This window comes from Sinocyclocheilus anshuiensis, unplaced genomic scaffold (assembly GCF_001515605.1).
Source record: "Sinocyclocheilus anshuiensis isolate Anshui unplaced genomic scaffold, SAMN03320099.WGS_v1.1 scaffold55, whole genome shotgun sequence".
NCBI classification, from domain to species: domain Eukaryota; kingdom Metazoa; phylum Chordata; class Actinopteri; order Cypriniformes; family Cyprinidae; genus Sinocyclocheilus; species Sinocyclocheilus anshuiensis.
This window is the reverse complement of record NW_015549647.1, coordinates 2892993-2917059: the sequence shown is the minus strand read 5'-3', so window position 1 is coordinate 2917059 and position 24067 is coordinate 2892993. Positions and strand designations below refer to the sequence as shown.

Genomic DNA, 24067 nt, shown 5'->3' with positions numbered 1-24067 from the left:
CAAAGACGCGAATAGATGAGAATTCGCGCTGGGCGACACGATTGCCGCCGACACGCAATATTCTCCTCAAACGCATCTTTCACGCAATTTCGAATGATGCTGTCGCAATCACGTTTGTTTGGACTCTTTGTTTCATCATCGTCTGCCTTAGTCATTCATTTGTTGTCACGGACACTAATTATGTTCAGCTGTGCACTCATAAATCGCCATCATTATCATTATATAGGTTCAGTTCTGTTTCAGTCTAGTTGTCCAGTGTGGTCTATCTTGGATGTGTTGTATGTTGCTCTATTCATGTTGGATTACCTGTTGGATTGATTAAATATTACCTATTTGCCTTCATCTTCATCTTCATCTTCGTGTGTGTTTATACAACGACCCACGTGACAGACACATTATCGCACAAGCCAATAAGCAAAGAGGTTATTGACATGTCCGGTTGTATCAGAATATGGAGGAGAGCACGAGTGACTCGAAAAACATCCTGCGAGTAAAGCGATGCAAATATTCGCTTCGCTTTTGGTGTGCACACAACATAAGTGTTATGGAGAAGGTGGAAAATGGTCACAAAAAAAAAAAAAATTTGAGTGTTTTAGGCAGAAAATAAAATTACACACATTAAAATTAAAATTGTATAATAAAAATGTATGATATGACCTCTTTAAAAATGGAAAGGAGACATTCCTGTATGCATGATAATATACCCTGCATGATAGCCAAAGTCTGTGGGTCTCGGTTAATCAATCTTTTCTGCTCTCTTTTCTTTCCTAAGGCTGCGGTAAGTGTTGTTGTGAACTGTGTGTGTGTGTGTGTGCTTTCTTACTCATTCTCAGGCAAGTTTTGTTTTGACCATAATAGTCTCAGTAAACAACTGCTTGTTTGTCTGCTTGCATAATGCCTTTGGATTAGAAAGAGCTTTTTTTCCGTGTGCTGCTAGTGTCCTTCATGAATCTTTAAATGCATACACCCTCTCATCTGTACATCCTGTCATTTCTTCATCCCAGTTGAGATAGACAGAATTCTGACTCTTTGTTTACTGTGGAAGCCATTTTTAAATGGGTTTGAACCATAAAAATGAGCTAGGCAACACTTAGAGAGCTCTTTCGCTATACACTGTGCCCATTAACCTCACAGAAGCCATGCGATTTTATGGTTTGAGCTGTTTCAACAAAAACACAGTGAAAGCTTTGTGTGCTGCGTAAGTGCTGATGTCTCAAAAGTGTCTATGTTGGACTACAGAGAATAAAAGATATCACTGATTATATAAAGATAACATGAATTCTATGATGTGCAGGAGACAAGATATTGATAGTCTGAGCTCTGCCGTGGCGTGTTATCAAGTTTACTTTGAAATCCTGAATATGTTGGAGGTTTTTAAGACAATATAAATATCAAAGAGTGTGTTAATCAGTCATAACTCTTCATTTCCACCTGTGTGATGTAGAGGTTTGTTGATTATGGGCTTGAAACCAGATTTTGTTGGCTGTATATTAACAACACCAACAGTGTATGGTGCACAAATTGGGATTGAAATGTTGTGTTTGTTTCAGGGTTTCTTTGAAGATGAGGATGGAAAGGAATATATCTATAAAGAACCAAAATTCACTCCTCTCTCAGAGATTTCCCAGCGTCTCCTCAAACTTTACTCGGACAAATTTGGCCAAGAGAATGTCAAAATGATCCAGGACTCTGGCAGGGTGAGAAAATGCATACTCATATTTTTATCAGTGTTCTGTGACTAGGTAAAAGTTGCTCAGACAATCATGTATAATCTGAACAAACGTACACAGATTACACTTGTACACATGTACACTTTAAATGAGATGTTTATAGAACTTAAAGTGATAGTTTACCCAAAAATAAAAAAGTTGTCATCATTTACTCACCCTCATGTTGTTGCAAAACTGAATGGCTTACTTTCTTTTGTGTAACATAAAAGAAGATATTTTGAGAAATCTCATACAATTGAAGTCAGTGGGCTCAAAGGTTGTTTGGATCCCAACATTCTTTGGCATTTCAATGTTTGGAAGCACATGAGCAAATTCATTTTTATTTTTGGGTGGAGTATCACTTTAAAAATGAAGGCCACACATCACATGGCTTAAATGGTCAAGTTGTTATCACCTAAGTTTAAAAAAAATGCAGCAATTTGTTCAGTATTATGTGTTGTATCTAATGCGGGTGTTTTTAAACTCTGCAGAAAAGTTCTTAAATAAATAAATATCATATTTGAGAGCCTGTGGCCTTTAAATATTTGAAAACCTCTCATCTAATGTACATTTCTATGACAAATGCTTATGTCATGCTGACGATACCACCATGTGATGTGATGTGATGAATGCTCATCACATGAACACTCATCAGATAAAAAACATGCATGAAATACACACTGACCTCAACATATGGAATATGAATAGCAACAAGTTAACAAACAACTTCATTCATTTTGTATGTAACAAAGGAACAAACTCATCATGACATTACAAAACAAGTGTACTAGTTTAATTTCAGTGTAAATGAAACTGGCAAACAATCAAATTATGTAAGCATAGTAAGTATTTAAGCCCTTTTGCATGCAGGAACATTTTGGCGTAGGTTTATCTGCACCAAAAATGAATCCAGGTCACCTGCTATGCTTGTTGGAGTATATATTATAGTATAATAGAAAAGCTGTATCATGATTATCTACTTGATCCTAGAATCAGTTTTGCAGTGCATACACAAACACACACACACTTACAAGAAGAGCATTACACCATAGATGTGATCTGTTTTGACAACAGCTCTCCTGATATGGGGAGTTTCCAGTCACACCTTAACCCCAGTGCACTTACAGACAAGAATTCTGTTTATTCATGTTTTATCAGTATTTTATTGGTCTCCTCCCACTGTTATATATTACGTCTGATCTGTCTCAGGTGAACCCTAAAGATCTGGAGGCAAAGTTTGCCTACATCCAGGTGACGCACGTGACACCGTATCTAGAGGAAAAGGAGCTGGAAGAGAGGAAGACTGACTTTGAGAGAAGCCACAACATTCGCCGTTTTGTGTTCGAGACGCCATTCACAGAGTCAGGGAAGAGGCACGGCGGTGTCGAGGAACAGTGTAAACGAAGGACGGTGCTCACCAGTGAGTGATCACTATAACTGTCACTATCACAGTTACTGTTGTGAATACAAAGAATACATATAACAAAAGAAGTGAACATGTAGATTTCTGTTTTTAGATTACAAAACTTCCGTTAACAATAAAACCCTTATGTCTCGGCTTTTCTGCCATCTGGCCGAACGGTTCTGATCATGGTGAGGAATAGTTCCAGTTGCATTTCCATTTTAGCATGGTTAGCTAACCGTGCTCAGCCATGCTAATGGATCACCTGATGGCTTTCTAGTACTGTAGTACAGTATTTTTCTACATGTTTTTTTTTGTCCTTTTTAGCTAAAGCTAGCCAGGGAAATTTTCATTTGATGTGATCATTCTCGATATCATGCTCACTCCAAATTTAAATGTATATAAATGCATAGAAATCCATCACCAATTCTAACATATAGTCTACTCCTGATTTCATAGCACTAAATCGGAAAATGAAACTGCAACCAGATCAGCATGGTTTAGCAAAGAGTTTAATATTTTATTAGGCAGACAAGCCTGATAATATTTTTTCAAAATTAATTTTAAAACACACTATTTAAAATTGGAAACTGGAATTTTTTTTCTCCAAATTTGATTTGAAAGCACTTTGAGCCACGATACTGTATGTATTCATTATAAAAAAAAAAAGAAAAAAAAAAGATATATATATATATATTCAGGATGCACATATAATGTTATATTATATATATTATTAAAATGTAAAACAACTGTTTTCTATTTTAATATATAAACATTTTATTTATTTATTTGATGGCAAAGCTGATTTTTCAGCAGTCATTACTCCAGTCTTCAGTGTCACATGATCCTTCAGAAATTATTCTAATATGCTGGAGTGGTGCTCAAAATCATTTCTTTTATTATCCCTGTTAAAATTTATTTTGCTGCTTATATTAGCATTAAAACCTCAGTAGTGATGAATAGCTTTATTCTTTACTATCATCTTTGATCAATTCAATGAATCAATTTCTTTTTCAAAAAAAAAAAAAAACCCTCTGACCCCAAACTTTTGAACTTTTGAAATCATTGGTTTATTGTTTTCACCATATAAGTGCATTTCTAGACAAGGAAACAAGATTTAATGAACATATATCCTTGGCTTCTATACGGTATAATACATTTATTTACCCAGCTATTCCCTGAACACTAATCTTTAATGATTGCATTTTAGTGTGTACTTCCTGTATTAACACTGTACAGTACACCCGGATCTTGAGCTCTGGGCTGCAATTGTTTTCAAAAACAATTAATCAGTCTTTGTCTCAAGTTAAGTGTTGTTTAGTGTTGTAAAAGCAACCAGGAAATTTCAAAGTTGAACCCTGATCTTCATCCTCTGATAAATTTTCAGATCAGATCTGGCCACTGAGGCAGAATGACCTTCTTAGAGAGTGTGTTCTAAATAAACCACTTTTCACAGTTTCAAGGTGTGCCATCTGCACGGAATATAAATCTCGATTACTTCACAAACATGAGTAGATTTCAGCTGGGACCTTAATGTGTTTGTTCTTCTAGCCACTCCTTCTCTAAACGTAGTACTGCATTCACTTAATGTCTATGTGCTCTTTCTTTTCCAATTTCTCTGTTTCAGCTACACACTGTTTCCCATATGTAAAGAAGCGCATAGCAGTGATGTATCAGCACCACACAGACCTGAGTCCCATCGAGGTGGCCATAGATGAGATGAGCGGGAAGGTGGCAGAACTCAGAGCCCTCTGTGCAACCAGTGAAGTTGACATGATCCGCCTGCAACTTAAGCTGCAAGGAAGCATTAGTGTACAGGTGTGTGTGTGTGCGTGCGTGCGTACGTGCGTGCGCGCGCGTGTGTGTGTGTGTGTGAGACACAAATCTTTGGTCTGTTACAAAAGCAACCTAGCCAACATTTTTAGGCATCATGATGTAGAGCCCTTGACAAAAAACAAGCAATGTTAATAATAAAGTTATACTTTACATTAAGTTAAGTATAAGATACTTTGTTTTGTTCAGGCAAAGCATCATCTCATTTGATCCCAGAATGCACTCCAATGAGCTTAATGAAAAATTACATTGATATTGACATACAAGATCTGTCGTGAGAAAGTTCTGAGAAATGTCAATTATAAAGTAACTGTATTCAGTACATAACAATTATCAATAGAAAAGTTTATTTGATCAAAATGTGCCATTATAATTAATATTTTATCCAATATTTGTATATGCTTTGTATGTTTATAAAGTCAATAGGTGCAACATGGTAATATTTTAAGGTTGCAGTTAATGAAAGGATAAAATTAAATAATAAAATAAAATAAATCAAGTGGCATGAAAACTGATCCATGGTGACATTTTATTTTTACCAGCAAAACATCCTATTTTTGATCAGATTTTCTAGAGCTACTATTAAAAAACATTACAATACATTCAAAGGTTTGGGGTCAGTAAGATTTTTTTTTTCTTTTTGAAAGAATGCTTTATATTCAGCATGGATAAGAGTAAAGACATTCATGATATTATTTTTAAAAGTTTCAAATAAATGCTGTTCTTTGAACCTATTGCTGTTCTTTTGATTCTTCTATTAATCAAAGAATCCTGAGATCAAATTTATCATGGTTTCAACTAGACTTGTGCCGGTATTCGGTAATGCGGTATATCACGGAGCACCAAATCAGCATATTAGAATGATTTCTGAAGGATTATGTGACACTGAAGACTGGAGTAACAATGTTGAAAATTCAGCTTTGCCATCACATGAATAAATGACATTTTAAAATATATTCAAATTAGTTCTGTCAAACGATTAATCGCATCCAAAATAAATGTTTTTGTTTATATAATATATATGTGTGTGTACTGTGTTATTTATTATGTATATATAAATACACACATACATGTATATATTAAAAAAATATATATATATATTCATATATAATTTATATGATATATAAATATAAATGTTTTATATGTAAACAAATTTTTTTTGAATATATACATGCATGTGTGTGTATTTATATATACATAATAAATATACACAGTACACACACATATATATTATGTAAACAAAAACCTTTATTTTGGATGCGATTAATCGTGATTAATCGTTTGACAGCACTAATTCAAATAGAAAACAGCTATTTTTAATTGTAATAACATTTTACAATATTACTATTTTTACTGTATTTTTGTAAAACTTATAATTGTAAAATACTATACTTATAGCTAGTTGTGCAGCCCACCAAAAATACTGATTCTATAGATTAATAATACAACCACTTGGTGACATCTAACAATAAAATCACTGTCAATAGAGAGCAGACAATAAGGCGCCCCACTAGGTATTGAAACAAAGCGATTGCATTGAATCACACACACACATTCACCCCAAGTTTGGCATGTTTAAATTTCACTTAAGATGTTATTTAGTTCCTTTCTTCCTTGTAGGTCGATTTTGCATGGATTTTACATTTTTGGTTATTTTTATGAAGAATTTTAAAGCCATTTCAATCTCACAAGAACAGCAAACCTTCCCCCAAATACACTTTTGCCATTACATCACACACTCTGATTTAAACTGACCTGTAAATTACTTTTTTTCCAAAATATTTCTTTCTCTTCAGGTCAATGCTGGGCCACTTGCATATGCCAGAGCTTTCCTTGATGACGCCTGCGCCAAAAAATACCCAGATAATAAAGTCAAACAGCTTAAAGAGGTCTTCAGGTATATAAAAAACATTTGAAATGACTTCCAAAATCTCTTCACATGCGCCTGCTTTCTTATTCTGTGTGTGTATATGGTGTTTGTGTATGCAGGCAGTTTGTTGAGGCATGTGGACAGGCTCTAGCTGTGAATGAAAAGCTGATTAAGGAAGACCAACAGGAATATCATGATGAAATGAAAGCCAGTTACAAAGACCTGGCCAGAGAGCTTTCACACATCATGCATGAACAGGTAACCATACACAGTGGCACATCGTGAATCTTGTTTCCCTATGCCAGTAGAAACACACTGAGTCTGTGTTGGCAAAAGATTGGAATAATTACAATTTTTAAATGTCTCTGAAAGAAGTCTCACCCAGGCTGCATTTACTGAATTAAAAATATTGTAAAAACAGTGATGTTGTTAAATATTATTACAAATTGAAATAACTGTTTTGCTTTTGAATGTATTTTAAAATGTAATTTATTCCTGTGATGACAAAGCTACATTTTCAGCAGCCATTACTGCACTCACATGATCCTTCAGAAATAGTTCTAATATCCTGATTTAGTGCTGAATTATTAATAATAGTTTTTTATTATTACCAATGTTGAAAAGTTTTTCCTGCCTAAAATTTCATCTTTTTTGTGGAAACTGTTTTTTTTACATAGATTTTTTTTGTAACATTATAAATGTCTTTATTGTCACTTTTGTCGCTATTATAATTTTTTTTAATGGTGAAAAAAAATGGTAATGTGTCATGGTTTCCATAAAAATATTAAGCAACAAAAACTGTTTTCATCATTGATGAAAATAAGAAATGCTTCTTGAGCACCAAATCAGTATATTAGAATTCAGGAATAAATTACATTTTAAAATACATTCAAATAATAATTTAAAAAACTGTTACTTTCAATTTTAATATTTCATGGCAATATTACTGTTTTTAATATTTTTAATCAAATAAATGCAGCCTTGGTGAGCATAAGAGACTTCTTTCAAAAACATGCAAAAATCTTAATTCCAAATTTTTGGCTGCCAGTGTATATTAACTAGTAGGTTACGTGAATGTTTGGTTCATGTTTAATATTCATGATTCTCGTTCTCTCTCTCTATTGTGCTGGCCTCTGTAGATCGGATGGTAATAATGCATACAATTTATCATACATTAAAAACAATACAGTACAGTTCAAGTGTCAGTTTGATCTGGTCTTTCTCACCCTGCACTCTTCCTCGTCATCAGATCTCCGCTGAGGAGGGCGGAACCAAGAGCTCTCTTTCGGATTCGCTGCATATTTTCAATGCCATCAGTGGCACGCCCAGCGGCACCACCCTGCATGGCATGCCTAGCTCCGCCTCCACCGTGTGACTCTCACCCCTAGCCTTAAACCTCTGACCCTGCCTGAGCCAGAGAGACGGACAGACAGACTGAAAAGCGTCAAAAGCGAAAGAACAAGAAAAGAATGGAATTTCATTGTCCGACACTCCTGAATGAATCGCCCATCAATCAGCATCCAGGACTCTGGGATAGAGCAGGTGTGTCCGGTCTTTGTAATGTCCAGATACTGTTCCCATATGACTCATGTAATTGAAAGAAAGGAGCATTTGTTCTTCTCTCATCCACTCCAGTTTCCTGTGGAGACTATCACTTTTATTTCTTTCGTAACCAGAACAACTTGAAAAATCTGCCTTTTTACTTTCACATTCCTCAATTTTAATGCATCATTTTTCCATATATTCCCCAATTCTGTACGTTTTTTGCTGCTCTGTGCTGAGAGAGAGGCTGCGACATCACTTCCTGTGTCTGAGGCAGCTGCTGTCCATTGAGTAGTAGTGAAGAGAATATAACTGAACTTTAGTGTAGCTGGAAGTTTGAGCTTTACTGTACAAAATACCCATGATCACCTGAGCCACTCAAGCTTTTTAGCCCACACTTCCATTTCTATCATTTTTTCCTTGTTTTTGTTCTGTTTTGTTCTGTTTTGTTCTGTTCTGTTCTGTTCTGTTCTGTTCTGTTTTTTGTTTTGTTTTGTTTTGTTTTGTTTTGTTTTTGTTTTGTTTTTTGTTTTGAAGCCAAGAAACGATTAGCTGTTTCTTTGTAGCAGAGTGCAATAATTCTCTTTCTTTGTCCTGTTTTGGTTCCTGAAGATCTCTTGCCAAAGTGAGAAGGCTAGATGTGAAATATATAAATATATATATGGACAAAAGAGATAAACACAAGGATTTTTATAACCGTTTATGTTTGTTTAAATATAAATTGTTTTATATCGGGGGGTTAGATATGGGGGGTATTTTTATTTAATAGAATCTGTTCTGGAAATATATTAATGTCCCTAAAATCTCTGAATAAAATGTATTATCTTACATCAGTTTTCATGTGGTTTTCATTCTTATCAATTGCTTCCCTTAAACATACTTTATCTCTACTACTGTGAACTTTATTATTTACCAACCAAGATCCTTATAAAGGGTGTTAAAACCTGATTCAGTTTTCTCGTCTATACATTATCTATGGTCTTTTTAATGTATAATTTATGGCCTACCATACTTTGTTTTTTTTTACCCCAGATTATGAGGCCTTTAGCACGACTGCAAAAACATACAGCCCATCAATTATTCTTTCATATCTGATTGCTGCCACTTTTAAAGCACCCTATGTATATATATATATATATATATATATATATATGGTTTAGAAGAGATAGACCATATTGACGCAGTATTAGATTCAATTTTGTTTTTAAAGTGCGTTCTGAATGAAACCTGCTGACTTGCTCTCAATCTACACACACACTTTGCTCATGTCGTTCTGCCCCTGCCCCCCTCCACCACTGTCACCATTGTATCGCAGAAACATCTCTGTTTGGGTGAGGGCAGTTTGTTTACCTCTCTCTTCCAATGCATTACAGCTCTACAAACTTCAAATCCAGGTTATCTTCAGCTTTTCAGCTTAAGTAAGCCTTTTTAACATTTTATAACAGCTGACGATGTGCTTTGTGAAAGTGTTGTTCACATCACTCCGACTTCACAGTCAGTAAATCTTAGAATGTAAATATATGCACACAGATTGTATGTGTTATGGGGTTGTATCAGGGTAATAAATGGCATTATTAGGGTTATTTGAGAACAGTCTTATGATGTGTTGGCAATGTTTTGAAGTTCCAACATTATCTAGCATATCTAATCTGCATTCTTTCAGATAGCAGTTTCAGCTCGAAGAGTTAATTATGTATTATATTAAATCAACCTCCATTTACCATTCAACATAATTCATATTTAAAGATTTTGTAGGATTTTATCTACCCCATCAAAAAAGTGTACTTGACTTGAAATAGCTTAAAAAAAAACTTTCAAGGACAAATTTATATAAGAATAAATGTATTTGCTAAATCTTTGATTTATTAAAAATATGCATAGGAAAACAATGATATTTTGCACTATATAGTTTTTTTTAAGTTTTGGAATGAAATAATTCGTATATTCATTCTAATATAATTAAATCTTATTACAAAGGCTAAACGTTCATATCATTTGATTTTCTGTATCAATTGATAAGATAAATAACTAAACTGCTCCTCATTTGCCTCCTCCCACTCATACGTGCACACAGCCACAAATACTGTCATAAACATCTACGTCAATCTCATTTTAACCCAGTGGTGGTGGCCAAGGATACATTTTATTGTTCAGAGTCTGTAAAACCCTGTTACCTGTCTCCTTCAGAGTACAGCTTTGTCTGTACTAAAGGATATTCTTAACAAGAGAGCTAGAAGGCAGCCTCAGTCAGCGCAGTCATCATGGCAGGTGAGTAAACCTAGATGTTGATATGGAACAATATAATAATAATTATCTTTGTTAACTTTGGGTTTGTACCTATAGACTGAATGTGTGTATTCTTTGCTTAAACAGGGCAATGCACAAACTGTCCATAAATATGTTATAGTGTGAAGACATTTGAAATAGCATTTAGTAAGTTCAAACTGAATCCATATTAGAGCTATTTTAATGACATTTCACTTCATTTTTGCAGACAACGAGGAGAGAAATACAAAGAAGGCCAAGAATAATAGGGTGATACTTTTCAAATCTGATCAGTAATGCAATGCTAGTTACTCACAGAATTACTTGTCAGTATTTTTATTTTATTAAATTGAATAATTTATTGTACAATAAATATTTCAACACAATTAAGCACTGTTTTTTTATAGTAAATACAAAAATATACAATTCTAATAAAAGTACGTGTTATTAGGAAATATTTTAATTGAGCTGTGATTTTTCGTTGTAGCCAAGTTGCTTTGGATATCCTGTCAGTATATTTTTCATTGTGGTGAATGAGTTCTGTGAGCGATTCTCCTACTATGGCATGAAAGGTGAGACCAAACACATACTGTACACAAATAAAATACTGTGAACTTTTATCTCTGTTTTACCTTTACCATCCACATAGATGATTTCACACAGCTTAGTCTTTTTTCTCTTTCTTTCCTTCTTAATTCTTTCCACTCATCTCTTGCTGTGTCTCCTGTCTCTGTGTTTTGCAGCGGTGCTGGTGCTGTACTTCAAGTATTTTATCGGTTGGGACAATGATTTGTCCACCACCATCTACCACACGTTCGTGGCTCTGTGCTACCTAACACCTATCCTGGGGGCCATCATTGCAGACTCATGGCTGGGCAAGTTCAAGTGAGTTTTAGGACTTGGAAAATATAACATACTACCATACTAACCATACTAGGAATACAGTATGCGATATACAATGTCAGTGAATTTCAAACTTTTTGATTCTAATGATCCCCAACTATGATGGTACCCTTTCCTACAATATCAAAACAGCTATACTACCATTCAAAAAAAGGAACCATAGTTTCCACATAAATACTGTGCGGCACAACAGCTGTGCTTTGATAATAATGTTTCTTGAGCACTAAATCAACACATTAGAATAGATCATGTGACACTGAAGACTGGAGGGAGTAATGGCTGCTGAAAATTAAGCTTTGACATCACAGGAATAAATTACATTTAAAAATAGAAAGCCATAATTGTAACCATATTTACAATATTATTTACTTTTCATCACATAAATTAGCATAACCAACTTCATTTCAAAACATTACAAAATTTTCAGACTCCAAACTTTTAAAGGGTAGTGTGTATATTTTAAAACCCATTTTGAGGTAAATCAATAATTAATTAATGTGTGATTTTAAAAAATTCAGTAATTTCCATTTATTTTAAAACAATCATTCAAATATTTTTGGAGAAGACATTATAAATTGAAGATAATTAATAATAACTCTATTATTGCTTTTCACAATAAATATTGGTCCAAAGCTTCTTTTTTTTTTCCTTGAAAATTTACTTGGACCCCTAGCACCCCCTTGTGGCCTCCTGCCCGTCACCGGACCCCAGTTTCTAAACTTGTACTGAGTACACAGTCAAAAGACTTAGTTCAATAACATTAGATTATAAATGTATTTCTACTAGAATTCATGTGGGTATAAACATTACCTCCATTCTCCACTTTTCGCAGGACTATCGTGTATCTGTCTGTAGTGTACACCATCGGACAGGTGATCATGGCAATCAGTGCCATCCACGACATCACAGATGCAAACAGAGATGGTACACCTGACAACATGACCTTCCATACGTGAGTTACTGCTTGGGATATGCTGTTTCATTATATTATTGTAAACATTACCCAAATAACCTATTGAATTAAAAGTAGAATGCTCTTTATGACTTATTATTTGGTGTGAATTTGAATCTCCTCTCTTTTATTTTAGTGCCATGTCCATGTTGGGACTCCTCCTCATTGCTTTGGGAACTGGAGGTATTAAACCCTGTGTGGCAGCGTTTGGAGGAGATCAGTTTGAAGAACATCAGGCATGTAGACCCTTATACACACACACACACACACACACACACATTTAACACACCCTATTAAAGAGGATGAACTGAATTCAAGCACAGCTGCACATTCTTGTGTGTGTAAATCAGCTGTTATCAGCTCAAGGCTAAGTCTCTGATATTGAGTGTTAGAGATTAACAAATAGTGATTTTTAGGGCCTCCACCTACAAGGATATAAAGTCTAAAGGCCAATGGTGAAAGTGTGAAATGTGCATGTTTTAGGCTGAATGTTACAATGTGAGGAATGCTGATGTATCTATTATATGTCAGTATTCCTCATATTGTAACATTTGTATTTTTTTCACACACACACTTGCTTTCAGCCAGTAGAAACTGCTAAAATATTAAGCAGCACAATTGTTTTCAATACTGATAGTAATAAGAATTGTTTCTTACAGGGATAGTTCACCCAAAAATGAAAATTACCCCATGATTTACTCACCCTCAACCTATCATATGACTTGACTTTCTTCTTTCAGACGAATACAATCAGAGTCATATTATCAAATGTCCTGGCTCTTCCAAGCTTTCTAAAGGCAGTGAAGGGGGGTCGAGATTTTGAAGCCCAAATAATGCATTCATCCATCATAAAAGTACTCCACACGGCTCCAGGGGTAAATAAAGGCCTCCTGAAGCGTTTTTGCAAGAAAAATATAAAAATGTATAAACTGTATCATACGCACATTCATGAGAGAGTGGCTTAGGACGTAGTATATGATGTAGGATGTAGGCTGTATGGATATTTTTCTTACACAAATGCATCGCTTCGCTTTAGAAGGCCTTTATTAACCCCCTGGAGCCGTGTGGAGCACTTTTATGATGGATGGACGCACTTTTTTGTGCTTCAAAATCTTGGCAAAAAAGCTTGGACATTTTTTATGTAACTCCGATTGTATTCGTCTGAAAGAAGAAAGTCATATACACCTAGGATGGCTTGAGGGTGAGTAAATCATGGAGTAATTGTCATTTTTGGGGTGAACTATCCCTTTATGCACCAAATCAGCAAATTAGAAAGACTTCTGAAGGATCATAAGACACTAAAGACTGGAAATTCAACTTTGCCATCACAGGAATAAACTAAAATCGATTAAAATTGAAGCCATTACTTTGAAATGTAATGTAATATTGTAATAAATTATAATAATTAAATAATTAAAAAGTAATAATAAAAAATGTAAAAAAATGACTGACCCCAAACGTTTGAATGGTAGTGTATTTAAATGATAGTACTAATTCTTTTTATTTTATTTCAGGAAAAACAAAGAAGTTCTTTCTTTTCCATATTTTATCTGTCCATTAACGCTGGCAGTCTTCTCTCCACTCTCATCACACCCATCCTGAGAGGTGTGTATTTTGTTACAATCCGAATAGCATCTTTTACATTTGTTGTTAAATGCATGGTAGATTGGTAAATACACTTATGATCTTGTCTTTGTGTGTATTTGTTACGTTTTTCAGCTCAAGAGTGTGGTATCTACTCAAAGCAAAGTTGTTTCCCGCTGGCTTTTGGGGTCCCTGCAGCTCTCATGGTGGTTGCCCTCAGTAAGTTACAGCAGCTTTGGTCTACTTGTATTTATTTTGACATGTGCAATGCCTTTTATGACCACTCGATCGACTGAGGTTACTCTTCTCTCTGCAGTTGTGTTCATCGCAGGCCACAGCATGTACATTATGGAATCCCCCAAAGGCAACATCCTGCTGCGAGTCATGAAATGCATTGGAGTAAGAGCACCGAAAACATTACCTTTTCTTTAAGAAATAATATTACATTTTTGGAAAAACGGAGACATAAAATGAGACTCCTCAATTACAGTTCACGTTCCATTAGAAGACAGTGTAACTTGCATATTTGATAAATAATCAATAATCATATGTAATTGTTTTGGTGGGCAATTGATGTTGAAAAGACATGAATTTAAAATGTTGACAGCGTCTCGATCAAGTCTTGACTAGTGTTTGACATCAAATTGAGATCAAGGTGCCTGCTGGGATAACATCAAGTCATGTGGGAAAGTCTAAATGCATGATTGCTGTCTTTTCTCTACTACAGTTTGCAGTTAAGAACCGTTTCAATCACCGCAGTAAGCAACACCCCAAGAGAGAGCACTGGATGGACTGGGCGGAAGAGAAATATGATGTATGTTACATAAAGCATTGTGATTAAATGTTTTAAATACGCACAGCATGCGCCAATGAACTCTTCAGTGCAGTAAGATATTCACACAGACATTCTGTCTTTTTACAGAAACTCCTGATCGCTCAGGTGAAGATGGTGTTGAAGGTTCTGTTCCTCTATATCCCTCTGCCAATGTTCTGGGCCTTATTTGACCAGCAGGTCGGTGTAAAAACACAATGATGCTACAAATGCCATAATCAAATATGCATTCTTGCACAAACACTCATCTGTTTTCTGGCTTGATGTTAAATGAGAGTTGTGTTGTCTTTTCAGGGCTCCCGTTGGACTCTTCAGGCCACCACTATGAATGGTAACTTTGTAAGTAAAAAAAAACTCATGCATTTCAACTTTTTAAAGAAAACTACAAAATGCACATATATCAGTCCAATTATGTTGTCATATTTTATATGGTATATTCCTTCTTTCTTTCTCTCATCATAGGGAGCGTTTATAATTCAGCCAGATCAGATGCAGGTGAGACTGATTTATGCTACACGGTTTGATTTGTGTTTTCTATGGATATGAAATGATCAGGACGATCTGTGATTGTACATTGTAGTGTACATATAGTGCATGTGTGCTCATTATTTGTGTTCTGGTGCAGATTGTGAACCCCATGCTGATTGTGATAATGGTGCCGATAATGGACTCTGCAGTGTATCCACTTATCAAGAAGTGTGGTATAAACTTCACGTAAGCGCTGGATAACTTTTATGGAATTTGCCTTTGTGATTATGAGACATGACATGTTATTTGACTGTGATTTTGTGTGTGTGGTGATTTCCAGGCCCCTGCGGAGGATGACTGTTGGTATGCTGCTGGCCGCGTTAGCATTTGTGGCTGCTGCTCTTTTGCAGATTCAAATTGACGTGAGTAACAGATACCTTGCAGTCTAGCAGATATGTTGCAATGACGTCTAAGAAACAAAACCTGATGCTTTATTTAGATTGAAGATTGTTATTGGTACAGCATGCTTATTGGCTTGATTTATGCCCTTAGCTTTCTGGTATAATAATCATCACAATGCATTTGATATACTGTACATTTTCAGCAAAGAAAATAAATTGTATGTTTCTGACATGCCTGTCTTGTAATCCAACAGCGAACAATCCCCGACTTCCCATCAAGCTCTCAAACCCAGGTGAAGTTCCTGAACTTGGAGAACACATCAGTGCCTGTTGTAGTGGGGGGGCAAGAACCGTTTGCTGTTCCTGGTTTTAATGTAAGTTCGCACAATGGCACATCAAACATAATCAAGCAGTTTTTGAAAGAGTTGGAAAACCAGAATTAAAAGAAAATAACATTATTGGATGTCTCTTAAATTATGGGCATTTTTGGCACTATGGACAACTCAGAAAATTTTACAATTGTACTAGTATTTATAAATTAACTACTATTTTGAGTAATAGTGTATATGCAAACAAGACATCACAGGAAAACTGTCATTTTTATATATATATATAAATTATTTTTTCTGAAATAAATAAAAATTCAGTCCTGTAGTGTTATTTCCACATCCTAAATTACATATTCAATAGCATTCTGTGATGGAAATGATATTTTAAATACTTTTTGGAATAAAATAGCCTACTTTGTCTCTTGTGAAAAATCTTTATTTGGGACAAAATTGTTTGTTATGGTGGACAGTACAACTTTGACACAGCAATAATGGAATACAAATTCTATAAATCATTTTCATAAAATAAATATTGAAATGGTTTATATTGATTTTATTTGAAAAGTAGCAAAAACAAAAAAAGGCATGATAAAAAAAAAAGTCAAGACAATTCATGAAAATTCAGCTTTGTCATCACAGAAATAAATTAATCACTTTAATGAATCATTTTAAAATATTAAAATATAAACGTTATTTTAAAATGTAGTGATATTTGACATTGCTACGGTTTTACTGTATTTTTGATCAAACAAATGCAGTCTTGGTGAGCAAAAGAGACTTTTTTCAAAAACTTTAAAAAGATCTGACTGACCCTAACACTGACCTGACATTTTCTAACAGTTGTGCATTTTGGAAAGAAAACTGTTAATTTTCATAAGAATCAATCCCTGGGACATAAAAATACTTGTAGTTGAGGAAACATTATGCACATGTGCTGTATGTAAACGGTACATAATCATCTTTGATGTTGTTTTGCTCCCCCAGTCCTCTAATGAATATATGACACTGGACACTGAGAACGTTACAGTCTTTGCTGGAGGAAGAAACGCTACAGCTTATCTCCAGAAGGAAACAAGGCACACGGTTTTGATAAATGCTGATGGAATGCTACAGACTGTGAGTGCTGCATTAATTTTTTAAAATCTTGATATTTAATTCAGTATCTTAAATAAATGTGCTGATTATTTTGGTAACATTAATGTCATGAGGATACATAACTGTAACGTTGAGTGTGTTCTGATTAATTGTTTCATTTACAGCTCAATGACATAACTGAGAAACCCAATCAAGGCATGAATGCGATCAGGTTAGTGCATTTCTGAATTTATTTATTTTTATATTCTTTTCAAGTTGAATTGCAAGAGATGTTTTGAAAATGGAATGCCTATTCAAATTCATTAACAGCAAATATATGTTGTAGGTTTGTGAATGGCTTTAGATCTAATCTGAACTTCACAATAAAGTCTGATAATCTGGGTCCCATCGCTCCCTTACAAGCATCAGGCTACCTCAATGTTACCCACGGCAAGTATGTGTTTTGTTTTGTTACAAATATATAGCTATACATATACATGAAAGCTGTCGTACAGTTGTTTGTACAGATGAAAATACAGTGCAAACCCTTTGCTAGGCTGCTTTTCTACACTGATCTGATTTGATATCTCCCTTCCCAGAGCCAATTTTACTATTGTGAACGGAGAAGGACAGACGTGCCACTATATCCTGCAGCTGGGCTTCGGAAGTTCCTACACAGTCCTGATCCCAAGCACCTTTACTTTTGGAGAATCTGTAAGTCTTGTTTTTACAGTCACAGATAATACTATGAACACTATTAGGAATAGTTAGAACTAGAAATAGATCATCCTATATGCTCATTTACTTGCCCCCATGTTTTTCCAAACCTGTATGCATTTTATTCCATCTGCAGAACTCAAAAGAATATATTTAAGTGTCTCAACTATTTTGAGCCATAGAATGGAAGTCATCTGTGTCCAGAACAACACTGGATACCACTGACTTTCATTGTTTTTTTTTTGTTTCAAAATATCATCACTTGTGTTCCACAGAAGACAGTATGTTAAACAGGTTTGAATTGATATGAGGTTGAGTATATGGAAAGAATTTTCATTTTGGGTGAAGTATCCATTTAAACCAGTAGTTGTCATGCAGGGGCCCACTAGGGGGCCTCAGCAAACTTATGAGATGGCATCAGGATGACTTAAATGAGTGTTATTATTAATAAAATTGATATTGATATTAATAAAATATTTCAACTTAATTTAAACATGCAAGATGTAAACTAAAGTCAAATAGAATTTTTTGCTTTTTACATTTTTGGACTCACAAAATGAATTGTGGATATATATATATCCTGGAGTCTTGGATCTTTTGGGATCACAAAATGAGTTGTGTTTAAATAATTTCATATAGCTAGTTTGTTGCCCTTCTCAAAAGTTGAAATCACAAATAATTCCATCTGAATGTGTGTGCAGTGTACCGAGAACATTAAAGCAATACAGGACATTGAACCGAACGGCATCCACATGGCCTGGCAGGTTATTCAGTACTTTTTGATGACCTGCGGAGAAGTGGTCTTCTCTGTCACTGGCCTGGACTTCTCCTATTCACAGGTATGGCGTGCTCTCTGGAACGCGACATTCAGAAAAATTCTAATTAAAGGGATAGTTCACCCAAAAATGAAAATTTGATGTTTATCTGCTTACCCCCAGGGTATCCAAGATGTAGGTGACTTTGTTTCTTCAGTAGAACACAAACGAAGATTTTTAACTCAAACTGTTGCAGTCTGTCAGTCATATAATGGAAGTGAATGGGAATCACGGCTTTGAGAGTCAAAAAAACATACACAAACAAAACCAAATTAAACCCTGCGGCTCTTGACGATACATTGATGTGTAAAGACACGAAACGATCGGTCTGTGCAAGAAACTGAACAGTATTTATATCGTTTTTTTTAATCGCAGACTTATGTGCATTACCGCCACCTATCTCTCAAATGGACCATTGACACTCCTAATTGATATTGTTGATAGAGTGTCAATGGTCCATTTGAGAGATAGATCTGACTTATAAGTCTGCGATCTGCCGTAAAGCAAGAAGAAGAAGACGCGTCACGCGCCAGCTGTTGAGAATGTGCTCAGGAGTATGCGCCGCCGCTCAGGACAGTTCGGACATTGCGGTGAATCAGAGGTAAAAAACCGATATAAATACTGTTCAGTTTCTTGCACAGACCGATCGTCTTTACACATCAATGTATCGTCAAGAGCCGCAGGGTTTAATTTGGTTTTGTTTGTGTATGTTTTTTTGACTCTCAAAGCCTCCATTATAAGACTGACAGACTGCAACGGTTTGAGTTAAAAATCTTCGTTTGTGTTCTACTGAAGAAACAAAGTCACCTACATCTTGGATGCCCTGGGGGTAAGCAGATAAACATCAAATTTTCATTTTTGGGTGAACTATCCCTTTAACTCTTTATTTATTTTATTTTTTTTAATTGTCTCATAATGTGTTACCTTTTAGGCACCAAGCAATATGAAGTCAGTCCTCCAGGCTGGTTGGCTGTTGACTGTTGCTGTGGGGAACATCATTGTGCTCATTGTGGCTGAGGCAGGCTCACTTCCAGATCAGGTATACCACTGGAACTGCTCTCTTTTTTGTGACAAAATCCTAGTCAAATGTCACTTACTGTTGGCATCCGTATTGCTACGAGCTCATCTGTGTGTATGTGTTGTTGTAGTGGGCAGAATACGTGCTGTTCGCGTGTCTCCTGGTGGCTGTCAGTATCATCTTTGCGTTCATGGCTTACTTCTACACCTACATAGACCCGGCGGAAATTGAGGCTAAATGTATGGAGCTTGAGCCAGAAGATAAGAAAAAGAGCAAGCTTGAAATGATGACGAAAGACAATTTGGCATACGTAAACAACGAGATGTCAAATAACACAGACGCCAAACAAACGAAGATCTAGACACATGGCTTCTTTTTTCTCTTGATCTGTGGTTTGAAAGTGCTGGTGTTCCCTTTACTATTGACCGAAGAACTGATTCACCATTTTTAGCAAAGCTGGGCTTGGGATTTGTTATGCAGTAGCAAAAGTACAACACAATCCTAAATCAGCCCAAGAAAAGCAAATTCTACCTGAAATTGAATGGTGTGTTTTGAGACGACAACCATCGGCAGAAGGTTTGGTAGTTTCACAGAGCATGATATGGTTAAGACCAGCGTTAAAGTGGCCGTGCGTTGGTGCCTTTGCAGGCGGGTTTTATTTATAAGTGTAGATAATCTGTGAACATAAGTGTATAAGTTACTATCAATAAATAAATAGATACGTGAAAAAAGAGCAAGTGATGCTCTTTTATGGAAAATGCAATTTACCATTATCCTGAAAAACCAGTTTAAATGGAAACTAAAGAGTGGAAGTACATCATCACACTGCTATTAAATCTATTTTCTCTCTTGTACTTCAAGCAACACAGTCCTGTTTGTGTAATTGTGGATTTGATCTTTCAGAAAAAAAAGTGCCTAAAGATAAAAAACGTGCCTCTAAATAATTTGTATTAATAGCCATCCATCTACACCAAGTAATGGGTAAGACAAAGTATTGTAAAGGTTTCTTTTAAGTAATTAAGTTTGACCATAGTTAATGCTGTTATTTTGCAACTAAATTTGCATTATTTGAAGGGGTTACAATAAGAACGGACCAGATAACTGGCATACAACTATGAGCATTAGAGTGCAGTATTTCCCTCTATGTATTTTTAAATTATTTTTTCTACATAACACTGTATATGGATTTTAAACTACATTGGGTCCAATAAGCTATGAATAAATCAACTTTTGATGAAGTACTTCAATTAAAAAATATACTTACGCCTCACAATGAAAATATTTTGCCATTAATAATGATTATTTTGAAATTACTACTACTATATGAGATTGAACAGACAAAAGAGAAGTTGGTAGGATCTCAAACCTTGAGTAAAACCTTTTAATTTCTTATTAAAATTAACAGAGCACCCCCCAAAAATGTACATTTGATAAAAAGGCAAGGCATTTCAGTAATGGCCATTTCAGAGGCTTGATTTTTTAAATATTTACCTTTGTTTTGTTTCTAACAATATCTACAGAAGCTCTTGGCCATCTGTACACAGTGATTCATTTGCAAAAATCCATCATCTCTTTTAAAGGTCTGTAAAATTGAGACTATATACACAGATCTGTACACAAATCCAAACATAGCGCCCTCTGTCTTCCTGGATGACTGGTCTGCTCGTTGCAGACTACCTGAGATTTCAGCATGAGAACTGCAATCTCCTTCACCAGGGCTCGGATGCGCACACACTCCGACAGACATCCGTCTTCACACATGCATTTTGTTCAGAGTCATGCACACAATCTTGTATTTTGTTTAGGGTGGAGGAGGCGGCGACGGGCCGGTCTCCTCGCCCTGTGATGGCATTCACTTAATGCATTCTTCCAAAAGCTCGGGTACGATAATGCAAAAACGATCTGCCTCCATCTCACTCTGTGCTTAGCCAAAGGAGTTACATCTACGTTTTGTCCATTGCTTAAGCAGTCTCCATTACAAACACACTATTACGCATACACACAAGCGCTCGCACGCACATACACTCACACGCCAAAGAGTGTTCCAGGAGATTATAAAAGAAAAGTGAAACTAGGGGAAGCTTGAGGAGTTTGAGGAGTTCTCTTGATAAGCTAGTGAAGGACTGTTGGTCCTCCAGGGTAGACGTCACAGAGTCTGCTGGTGTCAGGATTCGCTGAGCTGATGCCGGGGGGCGGGACTGATGAGAGACGGACAGGCTAATGGAATAATCACTGGTGCGATGAGGATGATGTTCTTCCCCTAGAGAACCTGCATGGAAGAAAACGAAAGCTGAGGAATCTGTGCATGAAGGAAGCTTACTAGTTGACCAGTAGATGTTTTCTTTCTGATAGAGAAATCATTTCTGACCATTACATCGAAGTAATGTAAAAAGCACTCATATGTTGCTGAACACAACCCAAAATACAAAATATCAAAGGTCAGGGTATTTTTAATAAATCGTTTTATTCAGCAAGGATGCACTAAATTGATCAAAAGTGACAGTCTTTTTTATTATTTTTTTTACAACAAAAGATAACAAAAAAATGCATAAAAAAGATTTCAAAAATATTTTGAATGGTAGTGTACTTTCCCTCTGAATGTTTCATATTCACCCTCACTTCAAATTAGGGCTGTTGCGATTCGTCGATTTTATTCGACTATTCGATTTTTTAAAATCCTCAACTTCATTTTGCTCGCGTCGACTAACCAGCAAAAAAACAGAAGTGGCGCATTTCACAGTCGAGAATGTATAAAACACATTATTAGTCTGTTTTCCAAGGCTTCATGATATATTAAACCCATTTAAAAATCATAATTAAGCATAATTGTGAATTCACAAACGCTACAATTTAATTAAATAATTATATGCGATGCAGTTCTAATACAGTAGCCTATATGCGCTACTTGTACACGCGTCAACGTGTAAACGTGTACACGCGTCACACAGCGGCTCCGTTCACAGTAGTTCCACAGGAACTGTTATCATTTACATGTGTGGAGCGTCTCAAACGCCATCTCTGTATGTTGTTGTGAGTTTGGGTTTATTATAACGTATATCTGGGAACGCAACATGTGCCTTTTCATCAGATTTGTAAGGTAAATCATTTATAAATCTATGCAAACTCAGGAGAATACATAGCGGTTTTTAAAATAAAAGCTCAAAGCCTCACTGTGAGTTTACACGTTTTGATGTCCACATATTCATTTAATTACAGTAGCTATAGCATTTCTGTTCTAAAGAAATGGCCAAATATTAAAGATTAAGTGGACATTTGAATTAAATGGTGCTTGGTCAATATTAAACCAGGATTAGATTGCACAGCAATGTGTAAAAACAATCGTCAGGCCGTTGGCGCCCTCTGCAGGCCTTTGATGTAATGCGTAATGTATTAGCTCTATTGTTTATAATACATTATGTATTTAAACAATTTTGTTCAATAAAACCATATGATTTCTTGCTTTTGATACTTTATTTGAACTAATTATCATTGCCTCATTGCTATCATATATGTATTTTAAGTAATTTTAAAGGCTATTGTTCACTTACATCTATTTTTATTACCACAAAAAAAAATCATTATAATTATAGGGCACTATGAAATCCGTTTTATTTCTATATCGGCAACTCTAAAAACAATCTTCTTGTGGAGACAAGAATCTAGACTACAGTGCACTGCACTCTCATGAAGCGCATGAGAGGAAATGGAAGGATTTGTCCTTGAATGAAGGAGAGGGTGGAACAAATTAGTGCGAAGTCACTTGTCCCTGGGCTTTTTTTCCAGCATCCCTCTATTTTCCGCTCTCCGCCTCAAATACCTCATTGCTCCATACTGACTAGTAAGAGGCCTGAGGGAGTGACGGCTGCCTTTAAAAAGATGCTTTTAAGATATAATAAAGCATTCAAGGGCCACTTTTAATCTTCATGCTGATATCGTTTCTATACCAGTGTCGAAGCCAGAAATCCTATAGTGAGCAGACCTTGGTGAAACAGGGAAATGGGACCCAAAACGGGGGGAAAAAAAAAAACTTTAGGGGACCCAAAAACATTTTCAAACCCAATTAGAGTTGGATCAGTGCCACCATAGACAATATGTAGCCTCACTGCTGGCAAGTACAAATACAAACCAGCATTTAAACATAAATGGATTTCTGATTTTGGCATTGACTGTTCAACTGTGGCGGTGACTGGTATGTCTTACCTCAGTTAAGACTGGAGTGATGACAGTGGACAGACTCTGGGACAGAGGCCTCTTGTTGGGCTCCTGTGAAAACAGAAAACATCACACAGTGAGATAAAGAAAACGCTTATGCAACACAACAGTCAGCTGTGGCCTTGAGCTCAGTCACCTACC

General features: G+C 35.7%; 3 protein-coding genes across 3 annotated transcripts in view; 2 read left to right on the top strand and 1 right to left on the bottom strand.

Annotated features, from left to right (window-relative positions):
* Positions 1 to 8668, top strand: part of LOC107660078 (dedicator of cytokinesis protein 9-like) — an 86564-nt gene extending 77896 nt beyond the window's left edge. The window contains exons 48-54 of the mRNA XM_016449294.1: positions 773 to 778; positions 1551 to 1697; positions 2919 to 3129; positions 4739 to 4929; positions 6741 to 6841; positions 6934 to 7072; positions 8064 to 8668. Of these exons, the coding sequence (XP_016304780.1) occupies positions 773 to 778; positions 1551 to 1697; positions 2919 to 3129; positions 4739 to 4929; positions 6741 to 6841; positions 6934 to 7072; positions 8064 to 8189 (921 nt within the window). The 3' untranslated portion in view covers positions 8190 to 8668. The remainder of the gene's footprint in view (positions 1 to 772; positions 779 to 1550; positions 1698 to 2918; positions 3130 to 4738; positions 4930 to 6740; positions 6842 to 6933; positions 7073 to 8063) is intronic.
* Positions 8669 to 10519: 1851 nt separating this feature from the next.
* LOC107660134 (solute carrier family 15 member 1-like) lies at positions 10520 to 20973 on the top strand. The gene is made up of 23 exons (XM_016449369.1): positions 10520 to 10624; positions 10851 to 10891; positions 11109 to 11193; positions 11365 to 11506; positions 12357 to 12476; positions 12613 to 12712; positions 13991 to 14081; positions 14196 to 14279; positions 14377 to 14459; positions 14788 to 14874; positions 14983 to 15072; positions 15187 to 15231; positions 15355 to 15387; positions 15518 to 15606; positions 15701 to 15782; positions 16016 to 16135; positions 17075 to 17206; positions 17350 to 17396; positions 17511 to 17618; positions 17764 to 17878; positions 18583 to 18720; positions 19628 to 19735; positions 19845 to 20973. Exons 1-23 carry the CDS (start codon positions 10618 to 10620, stop codon positions 20073 to 20075), a joined length of 2178 nt encoding a protein of 725 aa, XP_016304855.1. The 5' UTR covers positions 10520 to 10617; the 3' UTR covers positions 20076 to 20973.
* Positions 20974 to 21878: 905 nt separating this feature from the next.
* LOC107660003 (serine/threonine-protein kinase 24-like) overlaps positions 21879 to 24067 on the bottom strand; it is a 24811-nt gene continuing 22622 nt past the window's right edge. The window contains exons 9-10 of the mRNA XM_016449134.1: positions 23915 to 23977; positions 21879 to 21974 (exon numbers count right to left, since the gene is read on the bottom strand). Of these exons, the coding sequence (XP_016304620.1) occupies positions 21879 to 21974; positions 23915 to 23977 (159 nt within the window). The remainder of the gene's footprint in view (positions 21975 to 23914; positions 23978 to 24067) is intronic.